Source organism: Salvelinus fontinalis, chromosome 14 (assembly GCF_029448725.1).
Source record: "Salvelinus fontinalis isolate EN_2023a chromosome 14, ASM2944872v1, whole genome shotgun sequence".
Taxonomy (NCBI): domain Eukaryota; kingdom Metazoa; phylum Chordata; class Actinopteri; order Salmoniformes; family Salmonidae; genus Salvelinus; species Salvelinus fontinalis.
This window is the reverse complement of record NC_074678.1, coordinates 34,015,480-34,036,911: the sequence shown is the minus strand read 5'-3', so window position 1 is coordinate 34,036,911 and position 21,432 is coordinate 34,015,480. Positions and strand designations below refer to the sequence as shown.

Genomic DNA, 21,432 nt, shown 5'->3' with positions numbered 1-21,432 from the left:
CTTTGCACACTCTTGGCATTCTCTCAACCAGCTTCACCTGGAATGTTTTTCCAACAGTCTTGAAGGAGTTCTCACATATGCTGAGCACTTGTTGGGCGCTTTTCCTTCCCTCTGCGGTCCAACTCATCCCAAACTATCTCAATTGGGTTGAGGTCGGGTGATTGTGGAGGACAGGTCATCTGATGCAGCACTCCATCACTCTCCTTATTGGTAAAATAGCCCTTACACAGCCTGGAGGTGTGTTGGGTCATTGTCCTGTTGAAAAAAAAATGATAGTCCCACTAAGCGCGAACCAGATGGGATGACGTATCATGCTGTGGTAGCCATGCTGGTTAAGTGTGACTTGAATTCTAAATAAATCACTGACAGTGTCACCACCAAAGCACCCCCACACCATCACATCTCCTCCATGCTTCACGGTGGGAACCACACATGCGGAGATCATCCGTTCACCTACACGGCGGTTGGAACAAAAATTGTGAAATTTGGACTCATCAGACCAAAGGACAGATTTCCACCAGTCTAATGTCCATTGCTTGTGTATCTTGGCCTAAGCAAGTCTCTTCTTCTTAACAGTTCCTCTTGTAAAAATATCAGAGTGGTGTTTTGCTGAGCTTGGTGGAGAATAAGTGTACCTGGCCTTACTTAGCAACCCTGTGGTGCAGCTCTGTTATTTACAAAACAAAATGGCAGGGCTGTTGTAGCAGGAAAGCAGTGGGTAGAGTAAAAGACAAGAAAAATTAAATGGGGGAAAAGAAAGGAAATGCTACTGGTTTCTAAGAAACACAGTGCTTCTTCTCTTACTGTCTTTCTGTCTGCCTCCATCCTTTTTTCTCCTCCTTTGTCCTTTTCTTCCGTCACTGACCCAGAGATAGTGTAGGCTCTGTGTCGCACTGTCCCCTCTGTGTCTGTCTGGTAATGTGCAATACTTCCTTCAGTCTTTGTCATCCACAGCTCTTCAGACAGTCACTGTGTAGTCGTGTCAAGAAGTGTTTTGTTTTCTGCACGGCACTGGCCGTACCACGTACCATGGTAACAATCACGGTGGCCACTCAAGGGCACTGGAGTGTTTTGTGTAAAGAGTTACTGTTGGGAAGGACACCCTAAATACTGTATTTGTCTCTGTTTATACAGAGCTGAATAAGTAATATGATTTTGGCATGGCAAAGACTCTCTGAATAATTGTTATGAAATCAGACGAGGACATTTGAGATGTTTTTGCTCTCTGTCGCACAAGATACATGTGAAATGGTAATATGATACAGAAAAATATGTTTATTTTACTTCTCTGGTATTTAATTTGGGTTGTATACTCATAAGATACACTGTGCTGTGAGTTGTGTCAGCAATATCTGCTGTGTGTACTGCGTGTGAGTGTGTGAGTTTATTGTGTGTGAGCTGTGTTGTGAAACTTGTGGGTCTCTCTTTCCCTCAGCTGTGTAAAATTGTGTAGACTACACTATGAGAGATAGAGAGAATTGACAGGAAAGAGAGAAGGAGATAGCGGGAAAGAGAGTAAGTATTGGAGTGTTCAGCTTTTTCTGGGGGGAAAGAGTGGAAGAGTGGAATGAACAACAGAAAAAGGAAACGAGGGAGGAGCGGAGAGGAAGAGCGGAGGGGATGCCAGTTCACTAGAAGTCTAGAAGAAATCTGACTTTAGGAGCGACCAGGCTGACACTGCATTCTGTTCACTCACTATTCCTTCCTCTGTCATCTCATTCATACAAAAACACATTGAACTCTGGCCACACTTGGGTTGATTCACTCTCATTGGGTGTGTCAACGTGTGTTCGGTAGAATGTACAACCCCTGTCATGTTACCACCAGTACTCCGAAATCAAACGGCAATAACACTACAAGCATAGTTCAACTTCTATTATCCAGAGGTTACAGCTACTGTGCTTCAGTGAAGTTTATGTTTAGGGGATGAGGTTACAGCTACTGTGCTTCAGTGAAGTTGATGTTTTAGGGGATGAGGTTACAGCTACTGTGCTTCAGTGAAGTTGATGTTTTAGGGGATGAGGTTACAGCTACTGTGCTTCAGTGAAGTTTATGTTTAGGGGATGAGGTTACAGCTACTGTGCTTCAGTGAAGTTTATGTTTAGGGGATGAGGTTACAGCTACTGTGCTTCAGTGAAGTTGATGTTTTAGGGGATGAGGTTAGAGCTACTGTGCTTCAGTGAAGTTTATGTTTAGGGGATGAGGTTACAGCTACTGTGCTTCAGTGAAGTTTATGTTTAGGGGATGAGGTTACAGCTACTGTGCTTCAGTGAAGTTGATGTTTTAGGGGATGAGGTTACAGCTACTGTGCTTCAGTGAAGTTGATGTTTTAGGGGATGAGGTTACAGCTACTGTGCTTCAGTGAAGTTGATGTTTTAGGGGATGAGGTTACAGCTACTGTGCTTCAGTGAAGTTGATGTTTTAGGGGATGAGGTTACAGCTACTGTGCTTCAGTGAAGTTGATGTTTTAGGGGATGAGGTTACAGCTACTGTGCTTCAGTGAAGTTTATGTTTAGGGGATGAGGTTACAGCTACTGTGCTTCAGTGAAGTTTATGTTTAGGGGATGAGGTTACAGCTACTGTGCTTCAGTGAAGTTTATGTTTTAGGGGATGAGGTTACACTAGCTAGCTAGGCCTTACCTCCAGAACATGGTAGCGCAAAGTGAATGGATATGTCAGATTTCGCCAGATTGCATGTGAGTGTGTATGTGGTAGAGTTAGGAAACCGTTACTAACTAGGTCGGTGAGTGAATAAGTGATGACTGGTGTGTGTACAGGAGTATTTAGAGGGGTGCTCCGGATGTGTTGATGTTTCTACAGTGGCTGCTGATTCACCTGAGAACAGGATGTTAGGCCTGAATCCAAAGCTTTGGCAACAATCGGAAGCAACTTTCCTAACCCTGTGTCCTATTCACTGTTGCAACCAGGCATGGCGGTCTGAGTGTAGGCCTACGTGTGTGTGGTGTGTTTGTGTGTGAGCGGTGCCTGGTTCTAGATAATCCTCCTCAGCAACGGCTGCGTTTTACACATGACTGACTCTCTTCCCTACTGCACACGCTCTCTCTCTCACACACACACACACACACACACACGCACACGCACTCACACGCACTCACACGCACACACACAGACACACACTCTTCTCTCTCTCTCTCTTTCTCTCTCAGTTCCTATTAAATCCTATTCTCCAACGTTATCCATTTATGTTATCCATTTATGACCATTTGAACCTTGCTTCCAGTCTCAAAGGGCATCATCTGCCACTTTTTGTTGAGTGTTGGTTAACAAACCAGTAGAATTAGTAACTGCTGAAGCACAGAGCAGTTAGGGTTGTACTGTTACTCTCAGATCTCTGGGACAACCCAGACCTCTATCATACTTTAACATGATCTGTGTTACTTTTCTCATAATGGCTGTGACTATGGAGCTTAGTGGTTTGAGTAGTGTATTCATTTTGGCTCAGGTACCACATAAATTAGGCCATCCAAGTTAACATCATGGAAAACATCCATTAGAATATATTGGAAATCCTGATATCCTTCTTCCATAACATCAACCTCCCTTCTCTCTTTCCCCGTCTTTCATCCACATTTTTAGTCACTGGATAGTTAAGGGGCTTATCCTAAGCTCCTCCCACTCTTGGCTGAGACAGAGGGAGCGAGGGAGAGAAGGAGAGATAGACAATAGAATTGAATCACTCATTTGGTCAGAGCTGGTAGGCTACAACCAAGCTCCACACACACTGAGAGGGGAAAAGAGAGAGAAGGAGTGAGTTTAGAGAAAGAGGAAACGGTGTCAGTTGGAGAGGAAGCCTCACTCACACCTCCAGGAACATAGTGAAGAGGGAATTGCAAGACCGGAGACACAGCAACCTAGCCTGGGAGCAGGAGGACTGACCAGTCTACTGAACCACACAGGCAGAGAATATAACAGAGAATAAAACCTGAGCCCTTTGGGTACAGAAGACCAGGGACAACAGCCACTCTGAGCCAGTGGATCCACAACAACATTCTACCACCCTGATCCAGACACTGAGGAACCAGAGACCCAGAGATCCAGAGGAACCCCCAACAGCATCCTCGCGCTGCCTTCCAGAGTAGAATATGTCCTGCCAGCCCAGCCAACCCTGCCACTGAGCCGCTGGGGCACCATGATATCCCATTACCCCCTGGCCATCCTGCTGCCCTGGCCCCCCGGCCCCCACGGACACTGTTCCGACATGGAGGCCTCTCTGCTGGATGGGGAGGGAGGGGTGGCCCTGCAGAGGTACCAGGCTCGATCACCAGAGAGCAGCCCCCGACACTGGGTCAGTCACTACCTGTGTGTGTGTGTGTGTGTGTGTGTGTGTGTGTGTGTGTGTGTGTGTGTGTGTGTGTGTGTGTGTGTGTGTGTGTGTGTGTGTGTGTGTGTGTGTGTGTGTGTGTGTGTGTGTGTGTGTGTGTAGCTGTCTTTCATGTACCTTTCTCTGTGTGTTTCTGTCTATGGTGGACAGTCTTTAATGTTAGGGAAATATTGTTTCACACTTTCTGCTGTGTCCTTCCAGTGCGATGGACTGGTCTTCTCATCTGAAGTGGGTCTATACACTTTCCTGCTCTGTATCTCTGTCTGAGTTGTCTCTGTGTTCAGGTCTGCAGGGCCTAATTTAAGGAGATATGTTTTGGTAGTTTCATTGTTGGGCTGAGGTGTGAGAGAGACACTGTACAAAGAGATTCAGGAAATGTACAGAAAAGTAGACGATGGCAGACCATTCAATGTCCAAAGTCTTTAGTGTACTAGAAGGAACAGTCCAATGTGATTGTGTACAGTAGTGAAGGCTGATGGCAGACAGACAGGGGGACAGCTCTACCTTCACAGAGAAGTGTGACCTGTACTTCTGCTGAGCTCTGTTTATTCCTCAAAGATCAATCTGTGTGGTTGTGGTGATTCTGAGGAAACGGAGGGAGAGAGGGGAGGAGAAGGAGGGGGTTGTTGTTGAGCGAGAAGCGAAGCCTAGTCTCTAGCCCATGTCAGCAGTTCTGCTGCACAGAAGCATGTAGGTAGTGCTGACCGCTGGTAACACACGGTCGCCCTCTCTGACCACTCCTGACCGCCACTGACCTGCTGAGTGGTCATCCATCCATTCAGGGAACCTTCATCACTGCTGCCTTCCACACAGTTTAAGTTCCAACTACCAAGAAGTGGTTACATCAGAGTCTATCAGCCATGTAGCTGGAACATGAACCATGGTTGTGTTTATATATGATGTACTATTAGTGTGTGTTTATAGAGAGGTAATAACAGTTTATTAACCATGTCACTTTGAGTGTTTGCATGAGAGAGATGTTTTGTGTACCTATTTGAGCCCTGAATCTTTTGAATCTGGCATTTACCTTAACATTGTTGATGTGGTATCTAAGAATAGAGGTGTTTGGGTGGTCTGTGTATGTTTGACCAATGAAATGTAGATACGGCAACTATTAGTAGGTCTGTGGTTCAGTACTAAAGTACATAGTGTTGATAGGGTGAATATGGATATAATCTGAATGGAGGTCTGCGTGTGCTCAGTGGATATAAAGTGTGACATTGTGAATGTTTGTGATGGTCCTCCCCTGGTCCTCTTATCTGACATCCTGGCTGACGTCTCTTCCCGACTCGCTGAACAGTTTCCGCCCATTGTTTCCCGGACAGAAAGGCCAGGCCGGACGGCAGGCCTCTCCAACTGACCACTGCTCACACAGATTCCAAACATACATATTCCAAACATACAGATTCCAAACATACAGATTCCAAACATACATATTCCAAACATACAGATTCCAAACATACATATTCCAAACATACATATTCCAAACATACAGATTCCAAACATACATATTCCAAACATACAGATTCCAAACATACAGATTTGTGATTTCACATGAAATAATAATACACACACACAGATTTTGTGTACATACGCACATGTACACAATCACAGTGTGTAGGCTAATAGGCCTAAGCTCGTTTTGGTATTGACACAACAAACAATGAGTCTAGTCTGTGTGTGTGTCTGAATCGTGTTTGTTTGATTGTTTGTCAGAGAATGACCAACCTCACTGTACTCTGATAGCACACTCTGTTTCCCTATATTAGACTCCTCCCTATCTATTCACACCCTGTTTCCCTAAATTAGACTCTCTCCTCCCTATCTATTCACACTCTGTATTCCTATATTAGACTCCTCCCTATCTATTCACACTGTATTCCTATATTAGACTCCTCCCTATCTATTCACACCCTGTTTCCCTAAATTAGACTCTCTCCTCCCTATCTATTCACACTCTGTATTCCTATATTAGACTCTCTCCTCCCTATCTATTCACACCCTGTTTCCCTAAATTAGACTCTCTCCTCCCTATCTATTCACACTCTGTATTCCTATATTAGACTCTCTCCTCCCTATCTATTCACACTCTATATTCCTATATTAGACTCTCTCCTCCCTATCTATTCACACTCTGTATTCCTATATTAGACTCTCTCCTCCCTATCTATTCACACTCTGTATTCCTATATTAGACTCTCTCCTCCCTATCTATTCACACTCTGTATTCCTATATTAGACTCTCTCCTCCCTATCTATTCACACCCTGTTTCCCTATATTAGACTCTCTCCTCCCTATCTATTCACACCCTGTTTCCCTATATTAGACTCTCTCCTCCCTATCTATTCACACCCTGTTTCCCTATATTAGACTCTCTCCTCCCTCCCTATCTATTCACACTCTGTATTCCTATATTAGACTCTCTCCTCCCTATCTATTCACACCCTGTTTCCCTATATTAGACTCTCTCCTCCCTATCTATTCACACTCTGTATTCCTATATTAGACTCTCTCCTCCCTATCTATTCACACTCTGTATTCCTATATTAGACTCTCTCCTCCCTCCCTATCTATTCACACTCTGTATTCCTATATTAGACTCTCTCCTCCCTCCCTATCTATTCACACTCTGTATTCCTATATTAGACTCTCTCCTCCCTATCTATTCACACTCTGTATTCCTATATTAGACTCCTCCCTATCTATTCACACTCTGTATTCCTATATTAGACTCTCTCCTCCCTATCTATTCACACTCTGTATTCCTATATTAGACTCCTCCCTATCTATTCACACTCTGTATTCCTATATTAGACTCTCTCCTCCCTATCTATTCACACTCTGTATTCCTATATTAGACTCTCTCCTCCCTATCTATTCACACTCTGTATTCCTATATTAGACTCTCTCCTCCCTATCTATTCACACTCTGTATTCCTATATTAGACTCTCTCCTCCCTATCTATTCACACCCTGTTTCCCTATATTAGACTCCTCCCTATCTATTCACACAGTGTATTCCTATATTAGACTCTCTCCTCCCTCCCTGTCTATTCACACTCTGTATTCCTATATTAGACTCCTCCCTATCTATTCACACAGTGTATTCCTATATTAGACTCTCTCCTCCCTCCCTATCTATTCACACTCTGTTTCCCTATATTAGACTCTCTCCTCCCTATCTATTTGAATGTCACAGGTGCATTTAGTATTACATTTTTGTCCTCCTGTTAGTGGTTACAAGAGAAAAATTGCTCCAATTTTACAGACTACAGTTACATAACATTTGCCTGTTATGCATTTCTGTCCAGTAGAACTTTGAGACTTTGACAGTTCTGTTCCCTTGGCTTGTGAAGCATTGTTGTAATCTATGTTTTCCCTCCCTTCCCCTCCTCCTTTCTTCTCCTCTTCTTAATGATCGGTTATGAAACCAGGCCAGCCATAAAGTAAAGCTGTGTTTTAATGTGTTTTAATGGCGCTGTTATGTGGTCTGTGGATGATGGCCGCCAGGTTCAAAGTGCAGGTCAGAAAGAGAGATGTAATGCTGAGGTGTCCCTGTTCCATGTTACTGGGGACTTAGAGCCTCATAAAGACAGATAGAGCTGCCTCCTAGCTCCTGGCTCATGGAAGATGATACTGTGATCTGTTTTTCCACTCACAGCCACAGAGGGTGTAACAGAGCAGTTTGGTGATAAAGCACGCAGCTCAATAAACTAGAATGCAGGCAATATTCAACAAAACCCAATGACTGGTAATAAACCAAGCAGGGCCATTCGATAGTGGGCCATTGAAATAGCAGAAGCAATAGCAGACCACGAGAGTAAATCCACAATGATGATGTGGTTTCCACGGAAAAATAGAAAAGCTGACCAAGCAGTCCTACTTCCCGTTTTTTCTTCTTTTCTTGCACTTTTATTTTTATGTGACGTTCAAATGTTTCCTTTCTAGCTAACCTCTCATTTTTTGACAGTCATGTGCCATTATGACACGACAATGGAGTTGAGTTGGTTTTGGAGTGATTTATTATGACACAGAGGAGAACTGAGGTTGTCTGTAAAAACACTGCCATTCAACAAACCTCCCATTGCTACAGTCCGAGGAAGGAAACTGACACTTGATTGTCCTAAATAGAAGTGTGTTTCTGTGTTGACCCAAAAGTACAGAAAAAGGCTGATTACTCCAGTCACATACTTTACTGGGCCTAACCAATTGTTCTATTATGTCACGGCTGTTGAATGAAGTGGACCAAGGTGCAGCGTCGTAAGCGTACATTTTCTTTTTATTAGAAAAGACGCCGAACAAAACAATAAACACTACAAAACAAACCGTGAAGCTTAAGGCTATGTGCCACAAACAAAGTCAACCTCCCACAAAGACAGGTGGGAAAAAGGGATACCTAAGTATGGTTCTCAATCAGAGGCAACGATAGACAGCTGTCCCTGATTGAGAACCCTACCCGGCCAAAACATAGAAATACAACTAATAGAACGAAAGAACATAGAATACCCACCCCAAATCACACCCTGACCAAACCAAATAGAGACATAAAAAGGATCTCTAAGGTCAGGGTGTGACATATTATGTGTTTTTTTCGTGTTATTTGTAACTTATTTTGTACATAATGTTGCTGCCACCGTATTTTACGGCAAAAAAGGGCTTCTGAATATCAGGACAGCGATCACTCACCTCGGATTAGACAAAGATTTTTTCTTCAACAAGCAGGACGTACAGGATGTACTTCAGACACCCGACAAGGCCGAAATCCCTGTCATTGGCAAGAGAGAGACAGCAGGTACAGAGGACACATGGCGGGGTGCCTTGTAAGGATACGGCGACGGCGAATGGGAAATCTGCCTTTACCATCAGTATTACTTGCCAACGTACAATCATTGGACAATAAATTAGACGAGATACGATCACGAATATCCTACCAATGGGACATCAAAAACCGAATTCACCGAATTGTTGCTGAATGACGACATGGATATTCAGCTGGTGGGATGTACGCTGCACCGGCAAGAAAGAACAGCACACTCCGGTAAGACGAGGGGTGCGGTCTGTGCATACTTGTAAACAACAGCCACTTGGCGCTCCTAGTGGCCAGGGACTTTAATGCAGGGAAACTTAAATCCGTTTTACCTCATTTCTATCAGCATGTTAAATGCGCAACCAAACCAGAGGGAAAAATAAATTCTAGATCACCTTTACTCCAAACACAGATGTGTACAAAGCTCTCCCTTGCCCTCAATTTGGCAAATCTGTCCATAATTCTATCTTCCTGATTCCTGCTTACAAGAAAAAATGAAAGCAGGAAGCACCAGTGACTTGGTCTATAAAAAAGTGGTCAGATGAAGCAGATGCTAAGCTACAGGACTGTTTTACTAGCACAGACTGGAATATGTTTTGGGATTCTTCCAATGGCATTGAGGAGTACACCACATCCGTCACTGGCTTTATCAATAAGTGCATCGAGGCCGTCGTCCCCACGGTGACTGTACGTACATACCTCAACCAGAAGCCATGGATTACAGGCAACATTCACACTGAGCTAAAGGGTAGAGATGCCACTTTCAAGGTGCAGGACTCTTAACTTTCAAGGTGCGGGAAGCTTATAAGAAATCCTGCTATGCTCTCCGACGAACCATCAAACAGGCAAAGCGCCAATACAGAACTAAGATTGAATTGTACTACACTGGCTCTGACACTTGTCTTATGTGGCAGAGCCTGCAAACTATTACAGACTACAAAGGGAAGCACAGCCGCGAGCTGCCCAGTGACACGAGCCTACCAGAAGAGCTAAATCACTTCTACGCTCGCTTCGAGGCAAGCAACACTGAGGCATGCATGAGAGCATCAGCTGTTCTGTACGACTTTGTGATCATGCTCTCCGTAGTTGACGTGAGTAAGACCTTTAAACAGGTCAACATTCATAAGGCTGCTGGGCCAGACAGATTACCAGGAGGTGTGCTCCAGGCATGTGCTGACCAACTGGCAGGTGTCTTCACTGACATTTTCAATGTCCTTGATTGAGTCTGTAATACCAACATGTTTCAAGCAGACTACCATAGTCCCGGTGCCCAAGAACACTAAGGTAACCTGCTTAAATGACAACAGACCTGTAGCACTCACGTCTGTAGCCATGAAGTGCTTTGAAAGACTGGTCATGGTTCACGTTAACACCATTATCCCAAAAACCGTAGACCCACTCCAATTTGCATACCGCCCAAACAGATCCACAGATGATGTAATCTCTATTGCACTCCACACTGCCCTTTCCCATCTGGACAAAAGGAACACCTATGTGAGAATGCTATTCATTGACTACAGCTCAGCGTTCAACACCATAGTGGCCACAAAGCTCATCACTAAGCTAAGAATCCTGGGACTAAACACCTCCCTCTGCAACTAGATCCTGGACTTCCTGACGAGCCGCACCCAGGTGGTAAGGGTAGGTAGCAACACATCTGCCATGCTGATCCTCAACACAGGGGCCCCTCAGGGGTGCATGCTCAGTCCCCTCCTGTACTCCCTGTTCACCCACGTCTGCATGGCCAAGCACGACTCCAACACCACCATTAACTTTGCAGACAACACAACAGACGAGACAGCCTATAGGGAGGAGGTCAGAGACCTGGCCGGGTGGTGCCAGAATAACAACCTACCCCTCAACGTAATCAAGACAAAGGAGATGATTGTGGACTACAGGAAAAGGAGGAACGATAACGCCCCTATTCTCATCGATGGGGCTGTAGTGGAGCAGGTTGAGAGCTTCAAGTTCCTTGGTGTCCACATCACCAACAAACTAGAATTGTCCAAACATACCAAGACAGTCGTGAAGAAGGCATGACAAAGCCTATTCCCCCTCAGGAAACTAAAAAGATTTGGCATGGGTCCTCAGATCCTCAAAAGGTTCTACAGCTGCAAAATTGAGAGCATCCTGACTGGTTGCATCACTGCCTGGTACGGCAACTGCTCGGCCTCCGACCGCAAGGCACTACAGAGGGTAGTACATCACTGGGGCTAAGCTGGGGCCATTTGGGGTAGTGGTGCACTTCATAGGAAATAGGGGGGCATTTAGGGTGCATCCTATGGGAGAATCTAAAAAGGAGGTCCCTCCCCTCCGACCTTCTCCTCCAATGGGTTTTTGAAAAGAAGACAAGGAGAGAGGAAATGAGGAATCAAGGAAATGCAAGTGCCTGCCATCCAGGACCTCTACACTAAGCGGTGTCAGAGGAAGGCCCTAAGAATTGTCAAGGACTCCTGTCACCTCAGTCATAGACTGTTCTCTCTGCTACCACATGGCAAGAGGTACCGGAGTGTCAAGTCTAGGACCACAAGGCTTTTCAACAGCTTTTACCCCCAAGCCAAAAGGCTCCTGAACAGGCAATCAAATGGCTACCCGGACTATTTGCATTGTGTGTGTCGTCGTCCCCCACGCTGCTGCTACTCTCTGTTTATCATATATGCATAGTCACTTTAACTATACCTACATGTACATATTACCTCAATTAGCCTGACTAACCGGTGCCTGTATATAGCCTCGCTATTGTATATAGCCTCGCTACTGTTATAGCCTCGCTACTGTATATAGCCTCGCTACTGTATTTAACCTCCTCTACTGTTACATCCTCGCTACTGTATATAGCCTCGCTACTGTATATAGCCTCACTACTGTATATAGCCTCGCTACTGTATATAGCCTCACTACTGTATATAGCCTCGCTACTGTATATAGCCTCACTACTGTATATAGCCTCGCTACTGTTATTTTTCACTGTCTTTTTACTGTTTTCATTTCTTTACTTCCTAATACCTATTTTTTACTTAAAAATTGCACTGTTGGTTAGGGCTTGTAAGTAAGCATTTCACCTGTTGTATTCGGCGCACGTGACAAATACACTTTGATTTGATATATTGCAGTATTTTCTTCAAAGTACACCTCTTTGTTGGCATCCTATTAATTTCACACTCTTGGATAGCATCTTGCAAGTCTAGCTAGCTGCTCCATGGTTCATACTGTATTATGGGTCCTGGATTAATTGGGGCATAGAGAAGTTGTGAAGAGTCAATAGTCAGGCTATTGTCCCTGTCATCCTCCAGTCCAGGCCTGGGCATCACACATCACACCAGAGGGTCAGATCACTCAACTGGGGCAGAAACTCATCAGACCATAGGGGCACACGGCAATATGGCGCCCCCCTACTGGGTAACTCAATTCTGAGTGGTTTTGATACTGTAGCAGCTGTGTGTGCATGTGTGAGGGGGGGGGGGGGGGGGGGTCGGTGTTGATCACACACATTTGGATGGGCTTTAGGCTGCGGATGATAGTGGCTGTAGGCTGTGTAAGCACACTAACCTTTTTAAATCAAATAGATGCACTAAATCATGCAGATGCACACAAAACCTGGACTGCACACCACAAAAACCCCAGCCCCTGGCAGCTTGTGCAAGAGGACTGCGGTAAACAATGTGAGCCCCCTCCCCTCCCCACAACACCCCAGCCTGATCCCAGTCATGTGTCCCAGCTTACTGCGTGTTCTGCCTGAGCAGGCAGAGTGTGTGTGTGTGTGTGTGTGTGTGTGTGTGTGTGTGTGTGTGTGTGTGTGTGTGTGTGTGTGTGTGTGTGTGTGTGTGTGTGTGTGTGTGTGTGTGTGTGTGTGTGTAGGAGAGGGTAGAGAGGGGGCCGATGTACAAGTGGGCAGTGCAGGGTGGTGTACTCAGGACAGTTATTAATATGAATGGTCAGCACTAGTGCAATCTGGCATGTCAGCATCTCACCCACTTGTAGTCTGAACCCTCAGGCCATAAAATGTTTGCAGATTTAGTGTGTCCATTTCTAGGTTTTCAATATAGAACAGAGTCAGTGATTCTATGCATCTGTGGGTGTTCATCTCAGCAGAATTGTAGTGCTACAGTAGCTGTGAGAAACAGATGGCTCTGACTGTAACAGGAGGCCAGACAGGCAGACCCACACGTCTTAATTAGGGCTTATAGGCAGGGGGTCAGGGGTGGGGATGGAGGGCTACCGGGGATACCCCAAGTTACCGTAATGTCTATAAGACATGGCAGTACAGTGTGAGTCATCATAATACACAGCCTAGAACTGAGGATTATCCTTGTTTTGGTGCCGAGGGCGGCTCAAGCCTATTGACCCCAGATGAACACTGTGGAACACTCCGGATCAGCCTGTAATATTGCCTCTCGGAAAGCTTTGGATAGGCCTATAAGTTGCCTTTAGGCACATATCTAGGATCAGCTTAGGTGGGGGGAAATGTAAAACTGACCTCAGTATCTAGGAGCAATTTCATCTTACTCTTCTCTGAGGCAGTTCTAGAATCAGTCTGTATAAGCCATGGTGTAATGTTGTCTGTGCTCCCAAAGACCTCTGTAAGACACTGCAGCCCCAGCTGGTGGCCATCCAGAGGGAGGGGAGGGGCTCTCAGTTTCTTAGTGGGGTTTACTGGCAGTGGTGATGATGTCATTCCTCTGGAGTCTGGCCGGCTGTATGAATCACTATGCTAATGAGGCCAGGAGGCCACTGATAGAGCCTCACACAGGGCCTCACAGGGTAACAATGGATCAGAGACCTCTCCCTGACCGAGTCTGTAATACCTACATGCTTCAAACAGACCACCATAGTCCCTGCGCCCAAGAAAGCGAAGGTAACCTGCCTAAATAGCACTCACGTCAGTAGCCATTAAGTGCTTTGAAAGGCTGGTCATGGCACACATCAACACCATCATGCCGGAAACCCTAGACCCACTCCAATTCGCATACCGCCCCAACAGATCCACAGATGACACAATCTCAATTGCACTCCACACTGCCCTTTCCCACCTGGACAAAAGGAATGTTGTTAATTGACTACAGCTCAGTGTTCAACACCATAGTGCCCACAAAGCTCATCACTAAACTAAGGACCCTGGGACTAAACACCTCCCTCTCCAACTGGATCCTGGACTTCCTGACTGGCCGCCCCTAGGTGGTAAGGGTAGTCAACAACACATCTGCCACGCTGATCCTCAACATAGGGGCCCCTCAGGGGTGCGTGCTTCGTCCCCTCCTGTACTCCCTGTTCACCCACGACTGCGTGGCCAAGCACGACTCCAACACCATCATTAAGTTTGCTGACTCAACAGTGGTAGGCCTGATCACCGACAATGATGAGACAGCCTATAGGGAGGAGGTCAGAGACCTGGCAGTATGGTGCCAGGACAACAACCTCTCCCTCAACGTGAGAAAGACAAAGGGGCTGATCGTGGACTATAGGGGGGCCAAGCTTCTTGCCATCCAGGACCTATATACTAGGCGGTGTCAGAGGAAGGCCCCCAAAAATTATCACAGACTCCAGTCACCCAAATCATAGATTGTTCTCTCTGCTACCGCACAGCAAGCGGTACCGGAGCGCCAAGTCTAAATTTACCCCCCCCGGGAAATAGCCTCAATTTTAGTACATTATATTGAGTACATATTTTCTTAACTCTATTCATTGAACTGCATTGGTGGTTAAGTGCTTGTAAGTAAGCATTTCATGGCAAGGTCTGCACCTGTTGTATTCGGCGCATGTGACAAATACAATTTGATTTGATTTTGAGGAGGAAAGAGGAGGAGAGAAGACGGCGAGGCGAGAAACATGCACTACAGGGAGAGTGGGGAAGATGAGAAGAGGGGGGAAACAAGGGAAAGGGGGACAACTCAAGAAGATAGGAAAATAGTGGAGAAACATGAAGGAGAGAGCGAAGGAGAGGGTAGAAACATGGAGGAGAGATTTGAAGAGAGAGGAGGAACATGAGCAAGAGAGTGGAAACTGTAATCTGCATGATTGAGAGGTCACAAGATCTGTTGGACCAGTTCCTGACCTGTTAGTGGGCACTGACTGTGCCCTTTTTAATTTTTTAATTTTTATTTCACCATAATTTAACCACGTAATCTAGTTGAGAACAAGTTCTCATTTACAACTTCGACCTGGCCAAGATAAAGCAAAGCAGTGCAACACAAACAACAACACAGAGTTATACATGGAATAAACAAGCGTACAGTCAATAACACAATAGAAAAAAAAGAAAGTCTATATACAGTGTGTGCAAATGGCGTGAGGAGGTAAGGCAATAAATAGGCCATAGTAGCGAAGTAATTACAATTTAGCACATTAACACTGGAGTGATAGATGAGCAGATGATGATGTGCAAGTAGAGATACTGGTGTGTAAAAGAGCAGAAAAGTAAATAAAAACATTATGGGGATGAGGTAGGTAGATTGGGTGGGCTATTTACAGATGGGCTATGTACAGCTGCAGCGATCGGTTAGCTGCTCAGATAGCTGATGTTTAAAGTTAGTGAAGGAAATATAAGTCTCCAGCTTCAACGATTTTTGCAATTTGTTCCAGTCATTGGCAGCATAGAACTGGATGACCAGTGAGATATACCTGCTGGAGCGCGTGCTACGGGTGGATGTTGTTATGGTGACCAGTGAGATATATCTGCTGGAGCGCGTGCTACGAGTGGGTGTTGTTATGGTGACCAGTGAGATATACCTGCTGGAGCGCATGCTACGGGTGGATGTTGTTATGGTGACCAGTGAGATATACCTGCTGGAGCGGGTGCTACGGGTGGGTGTTGTTATGGTGACCAGTGAGATATACCTGCTGGAGCGCGTGCTACGGGTGGGTGTTGTTATGGTGACCAGTGAGATATACCTGCTGGAGCGCGTGCTATGGGTGGGTGTTGTTATGGTGACCAGTGAGATATACCTGCTGGAGCGGGTGCTACGGGTGGGTGTTGTTATGGTGACCAGTGAGATATACCTGCTGGAGCGCGTGCTACGGGTGGGTGTTGTTATGGTGACCAGTGAGATATACCTGCTGGAGCGCGTGCTACGGGTGGGTGTTGTAATCGTGACCAGTGAGCTGAGATAAGGTTGAGCTTTACCTAGCATAGACTTATAGATGACCTGGAGCCAGTGGGTCTGGCGACGAATATGTAGCGAGGGCCAGCCAACTAGAGCATACAGGTCGCAGTAATGGGTGGTATAAGGGGCTTTGGTGACAAAACGGATGGCACTGTGATAGACTGATAGAAAATATAGAAAATATATTTCACAGCAGTTTAGATGGTACAATGATTCTCTACACTATGCAATGCTTGTTTTGTCACAAAAACTGAAATTAGGTGAACTATTCGAATTTTAGCAACCAGGAAATGGCGGAGCAATTTCTGCATTTTGCACCTTTAACTTTGATTGCTCAGCTTTTAGGTTTTACAAAGGTATAGAAGATCATAAAGTCATAAAAACAACCAACTCCTCTGGAGTTGTGACTCCTGCACGTTGCATTGGCAAACCCAGCGCTGATTCTGGATAAATTCACCATCTTACATATATACCACTCCCTACTGGATAGTGTGGTAAAAACACAGGCACACAGGCACACTGATCTGCATGCGCAGACAGTGTAAATTACACACAGACACATATAGCAGGACGCATGGCCCACCCACACACAGGCACAAAGTGTACCTGACATAACGTAGTCACAATAGTGACAGTAGTAGTGGGAGTAGAGGCTTCGGGGAAGGGATCCCTCCCTGTGGCTCACAGACAGACAGACAGACTGGCATTGGATGCTGACAGGACCTTCCTAGTACTGCTTGTTATGCAATGATGCAATGACAGAGTTTCCACTGGAGTCTCTGGGTCTTACAGCTGCCAATACTTTAATAATGAGGATGAATCTTATTTTTTGCTCATATCAGGCTAATGAAAGGCCATCATTGTAAATAAGAATGTGTTCTTAACTGACTTGCCTAGTTAAATAAAGGTTCAACTTAAAATGTCCATCCAGCTTGATGTACAAAATCTAATAATTATTCCTAAGTTCCCTCTGAATTCCACTAATGACTCTGTTATTGTTTTTGCTAGATCTCTTCTGGCTTAAATGGCTTCTCTATGAGCTCCTGACCTTGCTGTGAACTCTTTATGACACGAGCACATGCGCTCACACGCACGCACACACAGCTCTGACAACACCCACTAAACAGTACAGTACACTTTCCCTGACAATGACCTCTTGATCCTCTTCACTTAAACAGAGCAGCTTCAAACCATCCTGAACGGTCTGGCTGTCTGATCTGCAAAACCCTCTTGGCTCTGAGATAGATAGTTAGATCCCTATAGTGCTGTACTGAGTGTCTCCTCACTTCTCTTCACTTCTCTCTGTAAGTGAGTGTTCTGATGCAATCCTGTCCCCTTGATGTAGAGTTTTATGGTCCCTCTACTTTTATTTTATTTTCATCTCCTGTCCTCTCCTGTCCTGTCCTCTCCTGTCCTCTCCCGTCCTATCCTCTCCCGTCCTGTCCTGTCCTGTCCTCTCCTGTCCTGTCCTGTCCTCTCCTGTCCTCTCCTGTCCTCTCCCGTCCTATCCTCTCCTGTCCTCTCCCGTCCTCTCCTCTCCTCTCCTCTCCTCTCCTCTCCTCTCCTCTCCTCTCCTCTCCTCTCCTCTCATCTCCAGTCCCTCTGTAGCAGTAGTAGTGTTTTATGGCTCTAACCCTGCCAGCCCCACCCGTCATGTATGAGGACAACAGGCTCTGTGGAGTCAGGAGGCTGCAGGCAGGAAGTGGGAGATTTCCTGGAATGTGCCTTTTTCCCCACAGTGGTGCAACAACAGCACCGTGCTCCTCCTGTTTTTGTCCGGCTCCACTCCGCGCTGCAGCTCCCTGTCCTGGTTTCCTTGAGACAGAGGGGAGGATGGAGGGGAGGGGGTAGACAGGGGTCCCCCAGAGGGAAGGCTGGCGGCCGGGGGTCCAAGGGTCCAGCCAGGGGGAGAGCTGACCCTTCTGTGCAGTCCCCCAGTCTGTGCTGTGATATTGGAGATATATTTTATCCCAGATCTCAGGATGAACAGCACCCCTTCTCCGGCCCCCCAGACAAACAAACCTCCTTTTCCATAGAGACTTGCTCCAGACTATAAGATCTGTTGGAGCAGCAGTAGGATCTTAGTACTGTAAATCAACCAGATATATGGCTTTATTTATCATCCCCAGCAGCTGTGCCAATACAAACAGTCTCTTATTTAATCTGAACAGTGCAGCGCCAAACTCCGTAGATTGCACCAAAGATCTTAGCCCTCTCTCTCTGCATCCCAAACCAACTCCTTGTGAAATGGGAGATGTGTGCTCATTGGTCCAGTAGAGTTGAGCTGTGCCTGTCACATTTGTCAGAAGGAGTATTGTCGCACAGAAGGATGACATCACTCACCTCTGAGAGCAGCACAACAGTCCCCGGGGGAGAGCCAGGGGTCACCACCTTTCCCACTGCCTGTCAATGCTTCCCAGAGCCCTGGAGACTGATGTGGATGGTGGGGCAAGCCGGCCTGGGAACTGGCCTCCAGCCAGGCTACACAGGGCTTCCCTGGACCCCTGTCCCTCCAGGCAGGCAGCCTCTGGCCTCTGGCCCGGCCTGCAGCCAACCTGGACTGGGCTGTTTGGGGAGCAGTGACACCATGGCTGGCCTGTACGTCTGTGGGCACCGACTGACACTGTGTGTGACGTTTGGTGTGATGCTGTGTGACGTTGTGTGTTACATTGGCCAGTGTATGAGAGTCAGAGGACACGGGTCACGGCATGGCCAGCCTACTCTCCTACAGAGGGCTCCCATTGTCCACTGGAAGTCTAGTCCTACTGGTGCAGTACATGACTCACAGTGCATTGTGTGGGCCTTGGTGGCTGAAGTTATTACATGAGACATACTGTTATTGATCATCCTAATGGCTTCATAATAACTCTCTAAATGTTTGATCACCTGCTGATTTCTATCTCTCCACTGACTCAAGTAAGTGGTTGACAGTGGTGGAAAAAGTACTCACTTGTCATACTGGAGTAAAATTAAAGATCCCTTAATAGAAAATGACTCAAGTAAAAGTGAAAGTCACCCAGTAAAATACTACTTGAGTAAAAGTCTAAAAGTATTTGGTTTTAAATATACTTAAGTATCAAAAGGAAATGTAATTGCTAAAATATACTTAAGTATCAAAAGTCAAAGTAAAAAGTTTGAATCATTTCAAATTATTATTATTTTTGACAATTTATGAATAGCCAAGGGGCCACTCCGACACTCAGACATCATTTACAAACAAAGCATTTGTGTTTAGTGAGTCCTCCAGATCAAAGGCAGTAGGGATGACCAGGGATGTTCTCTGTTTAGTGAGTCCTCCAGATCAGAGGCAGTAGGGATGACCAGGGATGTTCTCTGTTTAGTGAGTCCGCCAGATCAGAGGCAGTAGGGATGACCAGGGATGTTCTCTGTTTAGTGAGTCCGCCAGATCAGAGGCAGTAGGGATGACCAGGGATGTTCTCTTGATAAGTGCATGAATTGGACCATTTTTCTGTCCTGCTAAGCGTTGAAAATGTAACGAGTACTTTTGATTGTCTGGGAAAATGTATGGAGTAAAAAGTACATTATTTTCTTTAGGAATGTAGTGGAGTAAAAGTAAAAATTGTCAAAAATAGAAATAGTAGAGTACAGATATCCCAAAAAACTACTTAAGTAGCACTTTAAAGTGTTTTTACTTAAGTACTTTACACCACTGGTGGTTGACTATGTGTACAAATACATAAACAGTGGAACAGTTGTTGACTATTCTCACACACATACCCTATTCACATAAACAATACACAGTCGTGACTGCAACTCCAGCCTTCTTGTATTGTCTCACTGGAACAAGGACTATCTGGCTTAAAGGGCCAATCCTTAGTTGAAACAATAACAAACCGTTACCCCGCCTCTGTTTTGGTTAAAAGCTAAAGGGTGGGCTTGGAGAAATGTAACCACTCAAATTCATGGACAGAGCTAGGACTGACCATCCAAGATATAAACATTATAGTTTCAAGCATGTTTTGGGGGTATGTAGTGTTTATTTACAATGTTTACAAAGACTGGAGTAAAACAAGCTTATATTTGGGGTTCTGATGGGGTTTGACAGTTGAACTACGCTCATGAGGCAATTATAAATGATATTCTGCAATAATCAATATGTATATATTATTAATGAAAGTCCAAAAATGGATGAAGGACCTTCAGATTGACCCTTTAAGCTTTACACACAAGCATGCATGCGTAATATCAACGAAAATCTCGACACTAAAATACTATCTTAAATTTACTGTCAGATTGTATCTTTCACATAATGTTCTCCCTGAAAATGAAAAATCTAAAGAAAATGGTAACGGGAGGGGTTATTGGGAGGACCGCGAGTGCAGTGGGCGGAGCTCAGCCATTCAACAGAGGACTGGGGAAGAGGGGAGATTGAAAGAGAGGAGGATTTGAGAGAGGGGGACAACACAGACAAGAGAGCTGTGACGGATTGTGTAGTGAAGAAAATATTTTACAGAGCAGGACAGCACCGTATGTCGCTGGGGACTGGAAACATTTATTGCCTGGGTTGACTGTTTATACCGTGTTCTGATGCAGTCCCCGGATCATGAGAGAAGCGCTGACCATGAGATTCGCCTGGAAAGCTAAGATGGTAAAAAAAAGTTCCACTGTTTCCGTGCTGCAGACTGTTGCTTTTGTGGTTTGAGAGTCAGCTTTCAGAGCGGCTGGAGAGGGAGGGGGTATGCTTGGGAAAGTAGCGGATAAAGGAAAGAAAGGGGGGGCGGCGGGGGATGAATTTGAACATTGAGTTTGAATTGTTTTCTCTCCCTCAACGCTCTCGTGGTGCACTTTAAATGGTCTGTATCGCCCGCGCGTAAACGTTTTGCGTAAAGACGCGGCCGCGCTATGGAAATGTAACTAGTGTACGAATAAATATGATGCCATTCGTTTTTCCCCATAGAAATTAAAAACTTTTGTCTCTGAGCCGAGAGTGAAATGGGAGAACAATTGCCTTGGCCCTGGGGCGTGAGCTCCTTTCACGGGTCCCTGCAGCTGCGTCTGGAGCAAGCACAAAGCCTACGGATCAGCCCAAAGACTTGACACCGTTGTTGTTATCTTGAGCGTATTGTTTTCACTTGGCTCAAGACTGTGATGTGTTCTGTGATGTCAGCAGAAGCGGGTCGGAGACAGACTACTGTTATTTTCCCGAGCAAATAGTCAATTC

General features: G+C 45.6%; 1 protein-coding gene across 3 annotated transcripts in view; it reads left to right on the top strand.

Annotated features, from left to right (window-relative positions):
• Positions 1-21,432, top strand: part of rgl1 (ral guanine nucleotide dissociation stimulator-like 1) — a 43,594-nt gene that overhangs the window by 3,514 nt on the left and 18,648 nt on the right. The window contains exon 1 of one of the 3 annotated variants that reach the window (XM_055861479.1): positions 3,681-4,306. The exons of 1 other annotated variant lie outside the window; for it this stretch is intronic. In XM_055861479.1, the coding sequence (XP_055717454.1) occupies positions 4,151-4,306 (156 nt within the window). In that variant the 5' untranslated portion in view covers positions 3,681-4,150. Of the gene's footprint in view, positions 1-3,680; positions 4,307-20,611; positions 20,860-21,432 lie in introns of those variants that run through there. One more of the 3 variants, XM_055861480.1, reaches the window with a different exon arrangement.